The following is a 20,883-nucleotide window of genomic DNA, read 5'->3' on the forward strand; positions in this document are numbered from 1 at the left end:
AAAGGCATGAAATGTGAGAAAAAAAATTGTCTTCAAACATACCCATCCACCCATCTCAAAGCAGGATTCCTGGAGAGGAGAAAAAAAAATCTCACACAACCCTATGCTTTTTGGGAATTCTCTAGCTTTAGGGAATTCTCATATTTTGCAATTCTACATTTAACTTCTCCAATCAAGGATCCCCATCTTTGCCTTTCATACAATAAAACCTTTGACACAAACTACGGTACAATTCAATTTATGCAAAGGAACAAGAACTATGTCAGCATTATCAAAATCTTGAGTTAATGTGGATAGCAAAACATATGCTAATTAAGCAGTCTTTAGCATAAACTGGGAACTCCTATAAACTCCTCATGGAGCTATTTCTGCAAGGTTTACCAGTTATGAAGATTACATATCTAGAAGTGAAGATTTTGTTCAGCCAATAAATACCTACTTGAATAGGACACTTACATAACCAGAATCTCTGTACATACCTTATCAGCCATCATTTAAGAGTTGTAATTACCATATGTAACTATACAGCTTTAAAAAAAGAAAATAAAGGTTTTTAACCAACACTTGTTGGATTTTGCTTTTGAAAAATCTTCATACTTAAAAACATACCTGAGATCCTGCACACTCTCCCCAAGCTTGTCCAGTAGAAACTTGATATCTTCACTTATGTCTTCATCATCATATTTCTGTTGATCCAAGTTCTCCAGCTGCTTTAAAACTTTACACTGAATCATGGCAAGAGCATACTCTTGGCGAGTTTCTCTCTCAGTAGATTTCTCCAGCAAGTTCTAGAGAAATAAAATGTTGATTTTTATTTCTTGTTTTTAAGAATAGACAATTTTGGAAGACTAATATCACTAAGAAATTCTTATTGGCATATTTTAATAAGTGACCATTAGGCAGAATTGAGCACTTTCTGAAATACTGTCTCCAAAGAAGTACAACTACCAAATAATAGCTGCTCTACATCTATATTTAGCAGTGCAAGCTGCCTAAGACCAACCATGCTATGTAGGAGTTTTCATATTTGTTACTATTGCAAATCAAGAGGAATGTAAATGAATAAATAAATAAAAATAAATTCAGGGCTCTTGCTTGCAAGGTAAAAGTAATGCAAACATGCATGCTGAACAGCACAAACAGCACTGCATTCAATCTTGGGTCACTTTGACCCCTGTTCTCCTAGATGGCATGCTACCTTAAACGTAGAGGAGCATTAATTTACCTGCTTTGATCATTTCCTATGTCAAATAGGACTGAGTAGAAGACTATTCAAAGAAAAAGGAAAAGGACACAACAAAATATCCCAAATCCTGGAGCCTCTGCCATAAACAACTGCCTTCATCTGGGATTATCATTTTAGCTTTCCATATAGCAACAGTATAAAGCAAGAAAGCCATCAAAAAACTGTAGCCATCTAACTCAAGAGCTAGTATCTAGATTAGATAGCTTCTTTTGAATTTGGGAACATTCCAACTAGCTAGTTTTATACAAAGATAAGCTTATTGCTGGAATTACAACCGCAGAATGTAATAGTCAAGTTCTAATGTTATTTATTCATGACATTTCTAGCCAACCAGCTTCAGATTACTGTTAGCAACCTACAGTGGCTAGTTTCTGGTACAACTATATGAAGTCCATAGAAAAAAAATAAGCCCTTATGAAAAGGACAAACATTCGTATAAATAAGTTTAATATCAACCTGAAATAAGTCACGCAATCACACAGAAGGAATTGGACTGCACTCCTGTTCATGTCACAGAACCTCTACACTTACATTATTACTAAATAAGATAGAACACTGCAAAAGGAATTTTTTAACATCCAATTTAAAATAAGTCCAATTACAGCTTTTAAAGTGAATTCTACTCAGCCATTAATGTGGGAAAAAAACCACATTTCTATTTCAGTAAGTGAAGATAATTTACAGAAAAAAAATGCTGAATTGCCTACTTAGAGTTATAAGTGCTGACAAAAGAACAAATAACAGATCTCAAAAGATCACAAATCTTAAGAAGTTCAAGGAACAGGTAGGAAAAAGTGTCCCAAAAAAACCTCCTAGTTATTTATGAGACAGACATACATAGAAAGCTACTCAAAATACTATGACTTAAGTCATACCAAAGAGAGGTTTACAAGCTTTTCATAGTGAAATCTAAGTTAATTTGGAGTAACTAAGCAGTGAGGGACAAAGGATGACCCAGGGAACTACAGGCCAGTGAGCATCATCTCTGCACCTGGGAAGATCAAGGAGCAGATCCTCCCTCATATGTATTAAAGCACATTTCACATATGCGATGAAGAGGTGATCAGAGACAGACAGCATGGCTTCACCAAGGGCAGATCTTGCCTGACTAATCTGGTGGCCTTCTATGATGGAGCGATAGTGCCAGTGGACAGGGGAAGGGCAACGGATGTCATCTACCTTTGACATGGTCCCTCACTACAACCTTCTCTCTAAATTGGAGAAGGTATGGATCTGAAAGACAGACTGTTTGATGGATTAACAACTAGTCAACTGGTCATAACCAAAGGCTTGTGATCATTGGTTCTGTCTCGGTGGAGGCTGGTCACAGGTGGTGTCCCCCAAGGTCAGTCTTGGGACTAGTTCTCTTCACCATCTTTATCAGTGACACAAACAATAGAATAGAGTACGCCCTCAGCAAGTTTGCAGACCACACCAAGCTAAGCAGTGCAGTCAATACACTGGAGGGAAGGGAAGCTATCCAGAGAGACCTGGACTGGCTGGAGAAGTGGGCCCATGAAAACCTAATGAGGTTCAAGAAGGCCAAGTGCAGGGTGCTGCACTTGGGTCGGGGCAATCCCAGGTATTTATACAGACTAGGAGAAGAACCTCCTGAGAGCAGCCCCACAAAGAAGAACTTGGGGGTCCTGGTGGACAAGAAGCTGGACATGAGCCAGCAGTGTGCACTTTCAGCCCAGAAGGCCAACTGAGTTCTGGGCTGCATTAAAAGAGGATGCCACTAATGCCTACACTAGCAGAATTTTTGTCAACTTTATTTTAGAATGACACTAAATAGTAAACATCCATTACCTCTAATAGCAGATCTACTACCTGAAGCAAAGCTCAACTCACACAAAAAGAGGGATAATTAAGCAGTCAGTCCAAGACACCTAACAAAAAACAGCTGCGCATCAGAAGCATCTGAGATCTAATCAACTGAGAGATGAGTACAGTGCAACTGCAATCTGACACTCACCCGAAATGCTGCAAGGATGATTCTAGTTACTTTCTCTTTGACTGATTCCTGAAGAATATCTGACAGCACCGGAACAATATTATACCGACGTAGATATTCACACATTTGAGGGCTAAATGCCAGCAGCCACACACAGAAAATCATCTGATACTGAAGCTGGAAGCCACATTTGTTGCTCAAGACGCCCATGATACTGAAAAATTAACAGCATATATTTGATCTTTAAATAACGATTACATACATTGAGCTTTTATACCCAGAGACATGTAACGTTTTACAGGAACTTTTTGAAAAGAGCTGACTATACAACACTTCACAGCATCTTGCACCAGTATTTAACATTGTAAAAGCAGATTGCTCAGAAACCGCTCTTTTGAAAATATAATTATTTCTTCCTCTGCCATAAAGAAGCTTTTCCAATGTGAACCACTGTGGAACTGCATTTATCTTAAGTTCACTGCAATTCTTTCACCAGTAGCAAGTTTAGAGCATCATTTGTGATTCTAGCAGAAACAGAGCTGCTTTTTCCAGAGTTAAGAAAGAGGAATATAAAGGCAGATTCAATTTGTTCTCATAACTGTATTTATCCATGCGAGCATCTGAAATGAGCTTAAGTTAACTAGTGACTATATGTGAGATTTCAGGAGATATTTTACAGGTATAGGAAATATGAGATGGGATACACATACAGAGTACAACTGGAGAATAAAAAGTATCACAAGGCTTACAAGAAAAAGAAGTTCTGCAGAAATTTTGTTCAGCTGAGCTTTTAAAACAAGCAGTTTACAAGTTGTTGTGGTTTAACCCAGCAGGCAGTCATTCACTCACTCCTGCCCAGTGGGATGGGGGAACAGGATTAAGTGTAAAGGTAAAACTCACAGGCTGACAGAAAGACAATTTAGTAGTACAGAAAGTGAAGGGAAAATAATTATAATAGATAAATAGATAAAGGTACATAAAAAGCAAGCAGTGTACAATGAGATTGCTCAAAATCCTCTGATTGATGTCAGTCCCCAAGCATCAGATCAGCAGCTCCCCCAGCCAACCCTCTCAGTTTTACTCTTCAGCATGATGCCTTTTGGTCTCGGATATATCCCTTTGGGCAGTTTGGCTCAACTGGCTCATTCTGATCCCTCCCAGCTCCTCACTGGCAGGGCAGCATGAGAGGCAGGAAAATCTGACTTAGTGCAAGTATTGCTTGGCAAAAGCTAAAATATCTATGTTATCAGCATTACTCCCCTCCCCCAGTCCAAAGCAATGAACTATGTCAAATAGTAGGAATAATTTTAACTCTCTCCCAGTTAAAACTGGGATACAAGCCAATTCCAAATAAAGGCTAATCAAGTTAAAAAGTGTATATGCAGAAGCTGTCATCAAAATTGAGACAAATTCAAATTTGTTGAAATACAGACTTATTGTAACACTTAAACAGTTTATTACTGTACCAGTTTCCTTAGAGAAAAAGTTTGTTCCAATGGAGCTATCTTGACACACACGAGCATCCTTTGAACTTTCATTTTAGAATAGCTCAGTTGCAAAGTAGCTACAAAGCCATCTAGTTCAGCTGTCTGACTTTGAAGGTTAATCAAAAGTTAAAGCACATCATTAAGGGCATTGTCCAAATGCCTCTGGAACTCTGACAGACATGGGGCATCAAGCACCCTCTAGGAAGACTGTTCCCATGTTTTACCACCCTCATAGCACAGAAACATTTCTTAATGCCCAGTCTGATTCCCCCTGATGCAGCTTTGTGCCATTCCCATGCTGACACTGGTTCCCAGGAGCAGAGCCTGGCACCTCCCTCTGCTTCCCCTCCTCTGAAAACTGCAGAGAGCAGTGAGGTCACCTCTTAGCCTCCTCCTCTACAGCCTGAACAACACAATTTCCTCAGCCTCTCCTCTCACAGAATACACCCTCCAGCCCTGTTACCAGCTTTGGTGCCTTCCTCTGGATGCTTTCACGAACATTAACATTCTGACTATACTGTGGAACAAAGAACTACAAACAATATTTAAGGTGAGGATGTACCAGCACTAAACACAATGGGAAAATCACCTCTTTTGACCAGCTCGTTGAGCTTTACTGAATCCCAAAATGCAGTTTGCCCTCCTATCTGCCTGGGAACACTGCTAGTTCATGCTGAGCTGCTGTCAGCCAGCACCTCCAGGACCTTCTGTGCTGAGCTGCTCTCCAGCCACTTGCTTCCTAGCCCATGCCTGTGTCTGACATTATTCCATCTCAGGTGCAGAACCCTTGAAATATTCCTCATTTCACCTGCTACTTTGAATATTCTCTAATTCAGAGTACAAAGTTATTTTTTCTTAAAACATAAATTGTACAGCCACTATCTCCAACAGACATACACATGGTATAAAAGTTGTGTAGACAGCTTTAAAAGATGAGTGACATCTTAGCCTCACGCAGATATTTACGAAGAGAATTTGTATTAAAGGGTCTAGCTGAGGCCATGTTAATTATTTTCTCCTTTCATTAATATTTTGAGATCAAATGACTCCAAAATGAACAGCAAAAATGAGCAGAAATTCACTTCTTCAGTCCTTGTTCTATCAAGTAAAAAACAAAGAACTAAAGTTGAAGACAAACAGCTATAATCTGCTTTAGATACTGATCTGAACAGTTCTTCATGAAAAGTAAAATAGCATCAAGGACTCACACTGGTACCTATATCTGCAAGTTTCATTACTGTCAAACAGAAAAATGAATGTTCATTTTCAAATAAATTTTGTACTCAAGCAGAGGAGCTGTCTTTTGTATGAGAGTTCCATTCCAAAACAGGTCATTGGAGAATATACTATCATAAGGTCAAGTATATCCATATTAAGTGAAAAATATGCTTACCAGTTTACCCCATCTGCTTCTACCCAGGCAAAGCGATATTCGTTAACTCTAAGCATCAGCTGCAGGCATCCAGCAACACACTGTACGTACTGGGAACTCTAAGGGAAAAGAAGAGCACATCACTTCTTACAGGAGAGGCTAAGTGTTAAAGCTTAGTTTTCCAAAGTAGGCTCTGCTAGCATACATCAATGCACTTTTCCTCAGCAACATTTCAAAGTTAAGACGACTCACTCTTACAATATTTTACAAGCTTCTATTTAAAAATAAAATAAAATGAAAACAAAAGTTGAGAAGCAAAATACAAACAGAAAAGACTTTTGAGCAGGAAAAAAGCGTTATGCAAGCAATACCATTTTATCATTACAGAAAGAGATTGTAATAGCCTATCTGAACATGCGTTCTTTTAGCACGTATGTAGGCAATGTTGTGTTTGACTATAGTGCCAAAGACATTTGACCCGCAGACTCAATTGCTACACTATTGAGTAAACTGTGGAAAACACAACAAACTTTTTAATCAAGTCTGGTTGTCTGCTGGAGGTCTTTGTAGTCAAGGGAATCCAGATTGGTTTCTTCCCACATTCAGTTCCTAACCACGTTCATCATAATGTGATGTATATTGATACAGAAAAATACCATCAGGAAGATGAGCATGCAAAATCATCATCAAACTTCAGCCTTACATTTTAATTTTTTCTCTATTCGTTAAAATCTTAGCATATTATACTGCGCTAAGGAAAGAAGAACAAGACTAACACTCTCCCATCAGGAAAAGGTTGAGAGATGCAACACTGAACTCTACTTTCAACAAGGTTCCTACACAAAGTATCACAGACCAAATGTTTAAACAGATTTTCATCATTAAAAGCATGCATTTTTTGTGCATTAATATAAGATCAACTGAAGTTCAGAAATGGGTTTTGGTCAACGTAAAGGCAGCTCCCAACGTACAGAATTGGCATTTTATTATCTCTGTTCTCAGTTTCTGGTATTATCTAATACTCAGACATGCTACAAATAAAGTATTTTTTCCTATAAACTCCCTTCTTTACTAAGTGTCTTCAAAGCCTCATGGTGGATCTGTTAAACAACAGAAGGTCAAACCTTTCCAATGTTTACTGGAGAAAAAAAAATTAGGCAACCCCACATGAAAAGAAAAGAAACAATAAAGAGAACTTGACATCTGATGAGCATCACAGAATGAGTTCATCCCTATCAAAATCTTTGTATAAAAAATGAGTCTGGATATCTAGATTTAAAAAAAAAACATTTATTTCACTGGATCAGTAGGCATTCGCTCATGTAAATAAAGCAACTATAAACACACAAATACTCTGTCCCCCTGAAATAATCTATTAATTTGTTTGCATTAGCAACCTATGTATTACCAAACTTTTTAAGGTGATTATCATAAAAGCATTCTCTTCCAACACTGTTGTAATTGAAATTTCACAATAAATCCCAGACAGCATTCCCTATCTGAAATGTTACAATAGCATCCCTAATTTACTTAGAAATAAACTTGAACCTGCTTGAAAATCTTGCACAAGCTATATCTGAAATAGAAACACTGTAATGAAGTCAACAGCAAATTTGTCCAACTTAATTAACCTAGAGTTCTGCTGCTTTGAGACCTCACAGTGGTACATCTATTCAGTGCCAGAGCACAACCAATATAGATTCCTAGCCAAGGGAATAGCTTACATTTCTATAGTGAATGGTATGGCATGCAATAGAGCTATTAGTGTCATACAGTCACATGACAGAAACTAACACAGCCTAGCAGTATGGAACATGGAGCTACACACAAACACTGACATACTTCAACTTCCATGCTCAGGCTGTAATTTCCCCCCCACCCATGGTGATATATAGCAGTCTTTCATCTTTACTATTTTAAAATTCTGGCCAGGTGGTAATTGAAAAGGCTTTTCTCTATAGGAGGCTAACACTTCAAAGCTGTAAGTATTTTTCTAAAAGAAACAAATTCCAGGTTCATATTTAAGTCTTCTGAAAGACAATGAAGACTTTCAGGCTGCAAGAAGGGAAAAAAAAAATAAAAATACCACATTGAATTCTACTTCACATTCAAGAGCCACAACAAACTGTGTCACAACTAAGTCAAAAATCAAGTGTTACAATCTTTTGCATTTGCTATATTGCCAAAGTTTATCTCTAAGCCCAACACTCATTATAGCTACGTGCAATTCAGTATAAATGAATACTGATGAGAAAATGATAATCTACTCTCTCCTGAATTCAGGCTATTCAAATATGAACAGCATTATAGCTTCAAAAGCACTCTTTGTAATTTCATGCTACAGAGATTTGAGGGACAATGTTTGCTATAATATCCGATATGCCTTTTCAAGTTCTGCACATTATAAGAGTCATAAGCTTCATACTTTGTCTTCTTCTAGTGAGACAGTTCATTGCTAAACAACGTTGTGCAAATGTGAAATTAATTGCCCATCTCTTCTTCAAGTTCTAAGTGAGGTTAGATACATCCGCTGTTTTTAACAACCCAATCCAACTTGTAAAATATACACTTCCAGTGCCAGTATTTTCTGTGAAAACAATGTTTTCCAAAATAATTTTATTCCTTGGCGCCATCACCTGGCACTCTGTAATACAGTTCCAATTCCATTTTCCGTTGTTGACTCCAGAACTTCTGCACCTTAATCTGAGGAGCGGATATCGTTCGCCTAAAATACCAAATTAACAAATCTTTAAGAAATACTCACATCACTTGTGGAGACTGCTCCTGCTTCCACAGAACCCCCTGTACCACGTAGCTTCTAGCAAAAAAAATACAGAAGTTGAAAATAAGAGCTATCCTTCATCCTTACAAAAGGGTTGGTCCCAACACTGTTTTGATTCTCCCATCCCTCTAGTTATAAAAAGCTAAGACCATTAGATAATTTTTCCGTTCTATATATTACAATAGTATAATGCAGTTATTTTACAAACACCCCATCATGACTTGTTTTTTTAGTTTAAGTATAGATTTACAGAATACTGTTCCATCTTCATTCTAGGGTTTAAACACTGTTTCCTTGAATCTTTCTAGCAAAATTTCAACTTTACCTGGAAGATTTTTTCTTCTAGATAAAAAAAAAAAATAGAACTCTTAATAAACCTACAATTTGAAAAATACACTTAAAAATATATTTATGTTTTTCTATTCTCTGTACTCCACTTCTGTTACAAAACTACCTTAGAGAATGACAAATCGCTAGGCTTTGATACAGTGAAGAACCAGGTAAATCTCCAAAAATGAATTCAAAAGAGAAAAATTCATATCTGAAGGACAAGCCAGCGGTAAGCAGTTCATATTAAGCTAAGGCCATACAAATACTGTCCAAACAAGTCAAAATTTATTTAGCTTCAAGTGGAAAATTTTTTTTTTTAATTTAAAAATACTCAGTATAGTAAACTGGAAAAAGGTTTCCATGTTCACTTTCTCCTGCCATGGGATTATTCATCCTAGTAACAAGCTATGAGAAGCAAAACAACATAAACAGACAAACAGAAAAATCTCATGCTTTCTTCTTAGTGTCCAGAAGAGAATGAACATTAACCAATAAAAACCATGAAAGTTTATTTTTAATTCAAAATCTTAAGTTGAGGTTTCAAGAACTGGTGTTTCCAAAGTCATTCTAACATTTAAGCAGAAGTAGGTTTTTACCTGTGAACTGAGCTGAGTTTTAATCCAGTTAAAATAGTAATTCAAGTCACTGCCTTCCATAAGTTCTCTCCCCCAAGCAGCCAGTTTGGCAATAATTCTTGCTGCCTGAAAGAGAATACAATAAAAAATATTTCCAGACAACAGTTTCCGGATTTAGTGTTAGAGGACAACTGGAAATCAAGTTTAAACAAAAGATAACCCCCTAAAGAAATCTGTTTCCTATGTAAGAGGATCTCTATTCCAAGTAACTTTATTTTGTATCTGCTTCATAGTAAGTGTATATTTTCAGAATGTTATCAGATAGCTGTAGCTGATAAAACTCACAAAAAGCTACAAAAAATGGGTTCATCAACAGGCTAATGTTGTAGGATACTACTACAGTCAGAAATCCATCAGCCCTATGACACAATGGTCTAAAACATACATGAGTGTTCTTATTTCTGCACTGGCACATGCCATAATTACTTAATGGCTGCAAGCTATTCAAGCTGGCTTTTTTTCCCCTTAAGCTGAAGCAAGTCATTTTCAAGATGGAAGAAACTTCCAGCCCAGAAAAAGAAGACCAAAAGGAAACATGAAAATTAATAATGAACTTGAGGCAAAAATGTTGCCAAGCTCAGTGTTTTCATGAAATCTGTGGTGCAAGAACACATGCAACAAACCAGAAGACTGCACTCCTATATTAGCCTTTCCAAATAATTTCAAACTAACTCTACACTGCAGAAATATTTGAGCCTATTTCAAAGATCACAGTGATCATGGAATATTTATATATTAAGAAGCAGTCTAAATAAGAAGTTACTGAGGCAAGGGTCAGTTTATCTGAATGCAGCTCCATGATGCAGTGAAAAGACCATTTCATGCACCTTTTCACTGTACTGTATACAGATATATACAACACCACTGCTCCTTGCTGGAGGGAGTACAAATGAGAGCACAACGATCTCTGTCCTGAAACATGTCAAATCCACTTCTGAACACAGTCAAGTAACATGAAAAACCCTTCTGTTCTGAAACATGAGATACTAGACCTCCAGTTCACCATGCTTCTGAGACCCTTGTATCCAAAATTCATAGTTTTGTGTTCTTTCATTGTTGTTTTGTCTCCCCTCCTACCTCTCCCCTTCATCTACTGAACTGCCGTTCAGTATGCAAAATGGCAAATTACCATTTTTCTCACTTTCACCCCTCTGATACCTCCCCATCTCACTGGGTAAGAGTGGACAAGTAATTGCATAGGGGTCTTCCTGCCAGCCAGGGTAAACCCACCACAACAGCAAAACCACTGTTTCTTCACCAGTACGTTTACAAACCATTGTAAGCAGACTTCAAGCACATCATTATAACTTGCAGTGAGATAAAGATATTCCCACCACTGGATTAGAACTTAAATTCTAACATTCATACAGCACAGCAACCATTAACTGACAGTTGTCACAAAGGTTGTCATACTGTTCCTAACTCTAAAGCCCTTTCTTTTCTGAGTACTGAAAACCTGCTCTAGTCCCCCAGAAAAAGACAACATCAACAAACAATACAGCTTTTCCTTCCAAAAAGCAGTCAAGTGCAGCTTATACTAAGAATGACATAATTAGATTGCAAGAGGAAACTCTGCAGTCTAAGCAGCCAATTAAGTTTCAGACACCAAAATCTCCAAAAGAAAATCAGAAACAGCATTTTACTGTACCAGCTACAAGATTTATTGAAAGCTTACCATATGAACAGTGAAAAGATCCTGTCGATTCAACATTGGCAGAAAGTAGGACCATGCAGTGTTTTTACCACGTTTAGCATAATCAAAGAAGATACAAACACGCTGATGATTTTCCTGTAGAAATTAAGAGAGTCAGAAAAAAAAAAAAAAAAAAAAGAAGAGAGAGACCTGCAAAAACATTCAATATAAGACAAATATTTTTGCTCTTCATTATATTAACAAGCCAATATACATTACCAGAGCAGATCCTGGACTGTAATAGCCCATGGAAAATTTTCAGTTCAATAGTTACTTGCAGATACAGTCTATTTCAGCACTAACAAAGTTCAAAATTTAGGGAGTATAGAATTGAACTTGGAAACCCTACCTGTTTCTCAGTGCTCCAATACTTGAATCAGTAAAAAAAAAAAATATACCAGAATAAGAGAGTGAAAGACTAGTTAAACAATGCCATTTTCATAGAGGAACACTACTCCTCTTCAATAAAGTTTATACAAAGTTTTCCAACTGTTTTTACTTCCATACAAAAGCTGCTTCAGTTATCACATTAGGCAACCTGAGCACCAAGAAGACAACAAACACTACAAGTCTATTCTGGAGAGCTTCTAGGCTAAACCACAAGATATCACCTGAAACAGGACATTGTGCACAGCTGCTTCTAGCATTTTGTCTAATAACAGCTGTGCAAAGCACCTATGACTTTAAAGAAGATCAGAGAAGACATGAAAATCTAAAGGAGAAAGGGGAGCTATATTTTCTAGTTGTTTTAAACATTCTTTCAGAAAATGCAATATTTGATTTCTGTTCTTCTTCAGCATTTCCACAAGCTTTCTATCTTGTGGATAAGATGCTGTTATTCTAAAGAGATGCTTCCTCTTTGAAGTCAAGCTACTACAAACAAGTATAAAAGTCTCTATCAAGGAAGATAAACCTGCTCAAAACACTATAATAAGGCAACTTGCATGAGTACAGCATGTCAGTCTCCACTACCCCAAGAAATTTATCAAACCCCACTAATTGAAGGTTTTTCCTTCATGGATACAGCACCCTAGTAACAACATTACAGATGAAAAATTAGCTAGGCAAGCCCTCTTACTGAAGTGCCATGCATACAGCACAACATGACCTGAATGTATGCATGATCCAAATACTGGCATCTTACCAAGAGTTGCAGCCAACTCTTCCTTGAACGTAGCAAAGTTACTGCACTGGGCTGCATGTTTCCATCTTCCTCACTTACTGCGGTAGGACTAGGTATCACTGGTTATCTGATACTCATAACTCTTACAACGACATGTTATTCAAGTGCTTAGTATTCTATCAAGCGCGTATCAACAGCCACACAAAAATATCTTACTGTCTGCTGTTCAAACCACGGAATGAAAAATCCCAAGGTCTCAGGAATAGTGTCTTAATGAACAGCCTCAGCTCCATGATGATCAGTTTAATGAAAAAATGAGTTTACTCAAATAAATCACTTAACATTCACACTTATGCTACGTGAAGTCCAGCTAAAATTATCAAAAATAAGTTAGTTTTACAACAGCTATGAAGGAGACAGGATTGAAAGAAGGAAAGCACAAGAACTTCAACATGTTCTCAGACAAAAAAAATAAGTCTCCAGTTTTAACTATGCAAAATTTCAGGCATACTGTCCTAGTATATAACATATGTTGAAATCCAAAGCTGCAAGAACTACGTCTTCTTGCAAAGGCTGGCCAAAATGATACCTTCATGGGAAAAGCTTCAACAACTTCATGTTCATTGTCATATTCTATCTACACACTGGGAAATGACTGAGGTCACAAATTGTTCCTGAGTATCCAAGTTTTGTAACAAATAGGATTGAGAATTGACAGATAAACATATAGGCATATTTATTTTTAAAATATGAACACATATATGCAAGACTAAATCACCCATGCAACTTTAGCTTTGACATTTAACTTCTTTCTGAAGACAGAACCTGCAAGTTTCATAGAATATGAGATCTATATAAGCTTGAAGGAGACTTCAGTAAGCATTCTTTCATTTAAAGACTTAAAAATAAGACAGGTTATTGACCTACTTGTAGCATATCATCAACCATAGTCAAAATGTACTGAACAGTCTGTTCCTTGGAGATATGAGTCATCAAGTTTATAAATGTTTTAGCACACTAGAAAATAAGAGACATTAATATTAGTAATATCATCATCATTCCTTTTGATAACGTAAAATTGTGAATTAATGAAATCCCATAAAGTCTTACATAGGCACTGAGCATCCCAACATCTTAATTGCAATAGAGATACCATTTGACATTACATTACAAGAAAATTTTCTGTCACACGGAACACAGAACTCTGAACTGCTGCACTGTAATTAGTGTGGCATATGACATTCACTATATATGTTTCTGTCACTATGCAAATTATTACCTATTACATAGTTGTCAAACACTACAACTTGAGAAAAAAAAAACACACAGAATACTCTAAAATTAAGGTAGAAAAAAAAAAGCCAGAAAGCTGTATGTCTTCAGCACATCTCCCAGTTTTCACCCTCTCTTCTGCCTGCCTATTTAATAATAATATACCAGGTGATTGAATGAATGCTAAGTGTACATCTAGAAAAAAAATTTTTATACAGGTTTTATACTTCTTCCATAACATCTTAACTGTACTGTCAACTTTGCTTAAAAATCACAGAATCACAAGGTCGGAAACGACCTGCAAGATCATTAAGTCCAACCGTCATAAAGTTTCCTTCCATCCACCTCCCCTAAAAAGGTATTATTAAAAGAAAGGGAAGTTACTTGATTGCCTTCGGTTTGCAACAGCTCCTGTTTCTCTTCTGGATTTCTTTTCTGTTCGAATCTTTGAATAAATTCGCAGTCTTCACCTGAGATCATCTGCCCTCTGAAAAGCAAAACACAGAACCATTAGTATCACATAAGCAGATTATTTCAAAACATCCTTCTTCCAACTTGGTATCTCAATAGTACTGCTTTACCAATCCTACATTCTACAGCAGAAAATAAAGAGGTCCTTTCTGCAACTAGGATCGCATACAATGAACAGTCTCTCAAAATCTTTCCCTGCACATTTGTCTCTGTTCAACAGCATTCTCTAAATCAAGTTTTCAGAGGAGGAATGCAATGGTCACTGAAAATAGTTAAAAGAACTGAAATACACAATAAGCCAAAATTATAATACAAAATATGAATAACAGTAACCCAAGCTGAAATAAGTGCTGAAAAATGAAGTTAATTGTTATTTTAAGTTTGCCATAAGCATTGAAGAGAACTTTAAGTAGAGAGAAGTTAATTTATAAAAATTTAAAAATACAGTAGGAATCAAGACATTTCAGCTTCTCACAGCTATTTAAAGGTTTATCTGGGTTCAAGCTCATCCAAACACATAGTAAGAGGGCTTGAAATAGACAACTGCCGTGGGGCTACCGTAGGCTAGCTGATCTGTCTGATCTTTTCTTTAATCAAAACAAATAATGACAAATAAGTTAACACTGATGATGGCACTAACCCCTTGAATACTATCGCAGTAAACTGTTGACTCAGCTGTAGAGCTAGCACAGTATCGTGCCTTTTGTTGTTTGCTACAATGCAAGACTTACCATCACACCAAACAGAACTGTACGTACTGGTACTCCTCAGGTAAGAAGTTTGATTTTAAATCAAACAGTCTTGGAGTTTTTTTATTATTACTTATTTATTTTTTAAATTGACTAGTAGGTGACTAGCTTGACTAGTTAATAACAGAACTGATTCAGGAAAGAAGAAAACTGTACACGTTACCATCATCTGCATAAAAATCAGAGGGTATGTTAAGTATTAGACGTTGCTTTGTTCCAGTATTTCCAAGATTCATCTCTTCACATTTCCACTGACTCAGCTGCCTCTTCCACTTTTCAAAGCCACACAGCACAGATTCTTTTAATTCATCTTTTCCATATTCCAGGTTGGTTTCCAGATGCTCCTCAACTAAATGTTCCATTAAAATCTTGGTAAACTCACAGAAAATTTTCACTTTTTTTTTTTGTTTCATCTGAATTTATACGCTACAGAAACATAAATAAGACCTACACCATGTTCTCAATTTTATTTTTCCTTTAATGATGATAGCCTCATTACAAAAACAACTTCTACCTACTTAATTTTCAAGCAAATAACATAAGCAACTCAGTACATCACCTGCTATTCTTGCATTTCTTGTTGCTTTTTTAAGGAATATTCTAATTTACACTGAGCAAAGGCAATTAAGACTTACTAGATAGAAGACTCACAGTAGTTTCTACTAAAATTAAAGTAATTATAGAGGAAAAAAAATAATTACAGTGATGAGTGTTCTGCCTTTTAGATTAAGTTATTTCTTTTCTCTCCTATTAAAAATAGTTGGAGCAGTTGAAAAAGGACCAACCCTTTACCATAAATATTGGCCATAACCACAAACTAGCAGCCACTAACGATTGCTGGCCAATCTAGGGACACCTAGATAATAATAATATAAAGTAACCAGATTAACAATCTCTTTATAAGAATATTGCCACTTAGGAAGCACTTCAGAGATAACTCAAGGTGAATTCTTCATTTTTTGCTTTAATGATTGAAAAAGCCTTACCCTGAGAAGTGTTGTTGTTTACAGGCAGGTTGTTAGAAAAGGTCTGCCAAACTTCAAGGAAGAAAGCTTTCAAATTTTTGCTTTCATCTCACGTTAGACTGCAAGGTTGGGGGGAAGTAGATATGGCGATACGTAAGAGGGAGAAGCAATATTTGCGAGACCACTGCTTTTAAAAGCTCTCGGTCAACATGATTCACAAACTTATGATTCCCTTTTTTTTTTTTCCTTCCCCCTAATTATTACAGATTCTCTCCAGCAGCTTTTCTTCCTTTTTTTCTTTGAATGATGCTGGATTCCTGTCCATCCGCTACAAATGCGTGGCTCATTTTCTTAACTACCTACCACAAAGTCAAGGAACGATCTCATCTGGTTATCTACATTACTTCACACGCACCAAAAGGGCATTCACTTCAATTGCTGGACAATAATATAGCGACATAGAAAACCTACAGTGCAGCAAGATGCAATTTCCGAAGAGTTCACTTCTCCAAGAAATCATTTACTACCTTTAACAAGCAAAACTGCATTTCCTTCAAGACAAGGTACCCTATAAAGACAGTATTACCCTGAGGCAAATGCTGAAAACAACCACACAGGGCACAACAGTGGCGTACCGTATTTTCAATCAGACTACAGCATCAACATTTCTACCCTCCTCAGAGTTTCAAAAATCAAAAGGCACAGAACTAACTGCCCTCAACCACACTTAGTTTCCAAAACAATTCATCTTCAATTGTTTCTTGTTTATTTTTTCTCCCAAAGATGCCTGATCTGTGTTTACTTCCAGCTTGGTTTTCTGAGTTTCAGAAATAAAATTAAAAAAAAAAAATTCCTCAGCCTAATTTTGGAAAATTCAGCAGCAGCAAACATAAATATAATATTTAGGTATGATGACTGTACATATCACGTGTGTGATAACAGTATACACAGAAAACATCAAAAATCAGCAGCTACATTAGTTTAGTTTGACATCTAGTTTACAGTTATAACCTTCAGATGAAATGAACAATATGCTGGTTAATCTTTAGCTTGAACTGATTCCAAAAAAGAAATCAGGCTAGTGCAGCCTAGCTGTTAGCAACTCATATTACTTCTGCACTGAGGAACTTTCTGCACTGCAGGAAAGAACTTCAGAATCCCTTCATTCATGACCCTGACTCCATTGCTATTGTGAGTGGTGCTGCCTTTAAATCATCTTTATGTAACTGATGCTGCCAGATTTGAAGATTTTGAAAACAAAAACAAACAAAAATACATTTCTTGTGAGGTTCTTTACTTCCAGCTACATAAATGGTGTCCACATCTCATGGAACACAAATCAGGTCACGCTTAAGTTGATGTGTTAACTTAAGAAAAACATACATTTACATGGACACTTAAACCACTAACTGTACAGACCATCAGAACAGCAGCTCAGAAGCAAACAAAGAAAAGAGTCCTTGAAAACCACCAGCACACCAGCTTCCTCCTACTCCACAGGACAGAACAAACTACTCTGACCTGCTTCTAGCAGGTCATCAGAAGCCAGCAGATTCCAGTCAAAGTGAGCTTCATTCTAGAAATACCAGCCAATACAGCTGCAACATCTGACCTCTCAAAAAATATCCCTTAAAGCATCAGCCAGCCTCAAAGACGCTGTCATGCCCTAACCTGGCTGAAGTAGAAGGGACGTGTTCAAAACCAGAAATAATTGTTTCCTCTTTAGAAGTTCCAAAACTTTATATAACATTTCCAATAACTAATGAGAAGGAAACTCCTCAGCCAAAGAACTAGTTATCCTCACAATGCTCTTTAGTCCCTCTAGCGTCACTCATGCTAATTCCCTGGACCTACCTTAGTCAGCCAGCCAGGCTGTTATCAGTAAATATAAAGCACAAAGATTATATTTATATCTAAGAGCAATAATAAACAAGACACAACCTCATTGACTTATAGAGGACATCAAGCACTGAGCAGTCTCACAATACAACCACTAGCCAGACAGCCAGATGCGGTACATTACCCTCCCAGTACATCAGAAACAAAATAATTAGCACGTTCTTCTTTTGTAGAGTCCATAGCAAAACAAAATCAAATTCTACATTTAGGATCTGAAAAAGAACCATCAGCTCTACCTACTGGTCAAAAGAAGTTACACAGGAAATTGCCGATAAATAAACAAAACCACCCAATCTTTATACATAATCACAGAAAAGAGGATCCCAAGAACGAAGGCAAATTATAAATGGTAGACCACATTAAACACAGCCAAGCAATTAATACTATATGTATTCAAAAATGCAACTTCATACAACACAGAACCATCTCCTATATGACAAAAGTAACAGCTCAATCTTATCATGTCAATAACATGAGCCACCAGAGACTCCATGAAAAATGCTATCCCACAGTCAACGGATCAACAGCAAACAACTGTACTCTCACTGTTATCCTGAGTAACTGCAAATTAGCCCACAGAACAAATCAGTTGCCAGGCTTTCTCAGAGAACATTTTCTGTCAGATAAACAGTAACAGCAAAAGCCATTTGATTTGTTAGCAAGTGCTCGGTAACTGCCACTCTCAAGTTACAACACCAAACTTGCTTTTTTGCCTGCACAGTCACTGTAATATTACACCATGAGCTAAACCAGGAACAAATCCACCTGAAAAATAACTCAGAAAAAGGAAGTTTCCAATATAGATCAGTTCCTTAACCCAGTTTACCATACAGACGTATGAAGAAGAAAAACAACACAACCACTACAAACAGAATAAGTAAGACTGGGCTACCCAGCACAGCACTCAAGTCAGATGTCATTCATCAGTTTCTACTGCACAAGCATTTCTCAGCTTGCAGATGTACAGTTTTACATGGGAAAACACCTGCCTTTCTCTGAAGTGATGAAGTGATAATCAGAAAGCACTAGCAGCATGGTCTGTAACTCCGGAATCATCAAGATTTCTGCCACTTGAGTTACAAAGTAGCTAACACTGAAGTAATTTGCTACCATACCTGGACACTCAAGAGATGATACCGCGTCACACTTCACTAATATTCCTCACAGTCAAGAATATCAGTCAATAATAATGCAGGGATACAAGAATTATGCATTTTCCTTCAGGTTACAAAGATGAGAGAACAAGCAAAATTCCATTTCTTTACCTCATCCTCTACCTCACACACAAATCCGTTTCCACTCCCTTGTTCCTTTGTCCTTTTTGTTTCTGCCAGTTTCCACTGCTGTTACTTATTTCCATTGCTATTACTTTCAAACAGCTCTCCTCATAATGAAGTATTTGCTTCCAACCATTCCTTGATTTACTTGCTTGTTTTACTGGATTTTTTTCCAATTGTTCCACTTGTTTTCCAACTTTTCTAATGGCACTATGACAGACTGCGTTGTAATGTTTCAGCAAACCCCAAAATCCCAAGAAGTCTACCATATAAGTAATAAATCAGTCAATGATTTGTGAAAAAACTTTACTTACTGGAGGTAGGATTGCCAGTTTACTTTGTTTGCCCGAACTTCTGCAGCTTTGGCAGCAATGATATTTGTTGGGACAGCAGCATCTACGGCACCTCGGATATCCATCTTAACTGATATTTAGAATGCACCTAGAAATAAAAGTTACATTTGAGACCTTTTGTTAAAATATTAGTGAGCTGAGTATCTGCCCAATGCTTTCAAGCAACAAAACAACATCTGTTTTCAAGTGCCCAATTTCCTAAAATCATATTCAGTACTTTCTAAGAAACCAAAGCACTTACCATGACGCCTTCCCTGAATCAAACAAGGGTTTACATGCCATACACTGAACTCTAGCCACAACCAAGGCTGTTAGGATACAATCATTATTAAATTACTTCCCACCTTGTTAAACAACCAAAATCAAACAACCAAATGAAACCATCTTTTCTACACAGCTCAAGTAGCCCTACATACAACACAAGCCGCTTACAATTCAGGACTGATGATAAGGCTGACAATCCCATGCCCATACACACCAGCTCCCCACTGTATTTTATGACCGATTAGGTTCAGCTGCTTGCAATTATTAGACTAGTTAAATAAAAAAAAAAGCATACAAGCACATAAACTACACTAGCAGAAAAAACAAACCCTATATAAAGTAAGAACCACCTTACATAGGCTAAGATAGTGACCTTCACCACTTCTGCTTTCTCCTTCCCTTATGATTTAATCTCCAGCTGACTGTGATGCCAAAACAAGAAGTGTGCTTGCAGAGGCTCAGGGCCCGGCTGGAGCAGGAATCTGTTACAGCCCAAACCGGACCAGGCCTCCCACCCATCCTGTTTGTGGGTCTTTTCATTTCCCGTTATAGAAGTTATCAAGAGCAAACTGGCACCTCCTGCTTCACCTTTAACAGGCACAGCACCTTTACATCACTGAGTGAAGAAAACAAGACGCTAACAAGAGCGAAATAAAAAAAGCAACGAAACTGATTTCCCTCTGAAACTACCTCTGTGATCAGACACCCATAAAGACGGCAACGTTCCCTGTGCCCCCTCAGCGACCTCAGCACCACAAGGCCCAGCCAGAGCCGCTCCTCGTGCCGCCAAAAGGACGGGGCTGCCTCAAGCGAAATGGGGCGGGCTGGGAGGCCGTGGGGCAGAACAAGAAGGGGCTGCCGCCCCCCGAGCTGACCGGGGCGCTCACAGCCCCGCAAAAGAATCCGTGTCCCGGCAACCCTCACCTGGGAGCCACGCACACGCATACACACCCCGGTGAGCGGCACGGCCCGGGCAGCGCCCACTTACCCCCGGCAGGCCGGCCGCAGCGC

General features: G+C 37.6%; 1 protein-coding gene across 3 annotated transcripts in view; it reads right to left on the reverse strand.

Moving 5' to 3' along the window:
* ATP6V1H (ATPase H+ transporting V1 subunit H) overlaps positions 1-20,883 on the reverse strand; it is a 37,125-nt gene extending 16,242 nt beyond the window's left edge. Inside the window, exons 1-10 of one of the 3 annotated variants that reach the window (XM_010708924.3) lie at positions 20,861-20,883; positions 19,570-19,696; positions 14,279-14,381; positions 13,550-13,639; positions 11,482-11,595; positions 9,768-9,872; positions 8,824-8,877; positions 6,081-6,178; positions 3,222-3,414; positions 610-788 (exon numbers count right to left, since the gene is read on the reverse strand). In XM_010708924.3, coding sequence (XP_010707226.1) covers positions 610-788; positions 3,222-3,414; positions 6,081-6,178; positions 8,824-8,877; positions 9,768-9,872; positions 11,482-11,595; positions 13,550-13,639; positions 14,279-14,381; positions 19,570-19,673 — 1,040 coding nt within the window. In that variant the 5' untranslated portion in view covers positions 19,674-19,696; positions 20,861-20,883. Of the gene's footprint in view, positions 1-609; positions 789-3,221; positions 3,415-6,080; positions 6,179-8,823; positions 8,878-9,767; positions 9,873-11,481; positions 11,596-13,549; positions 13,640-14,278; positions 14,382-19,569; positions 19,697-20,562; positions 20,583-20,796 lie in introns of those variants that run through there. The other 2 variants (XM_010708925.3, XM_019614025.2) reach the window with 2 other exon arrangements.

The sequence above is a fragment of the Meleagris gallopavo genome, chromosome 3 (assembly GCF_000146605.3).
Source record: "Meleagris gallopavo isolate NT-WF06-2002-E0010 breed Aviagen turkey brand Nicholas breeding stock chromosome 3, Turkey_5.1, whole genome shotgun sequence".
Lineage (NCBI taxonomy): Eukaryota > Metazoa > Chordata > Aves > Galliformes > Phasianidae > Meleagris > Meleagris gallopavo.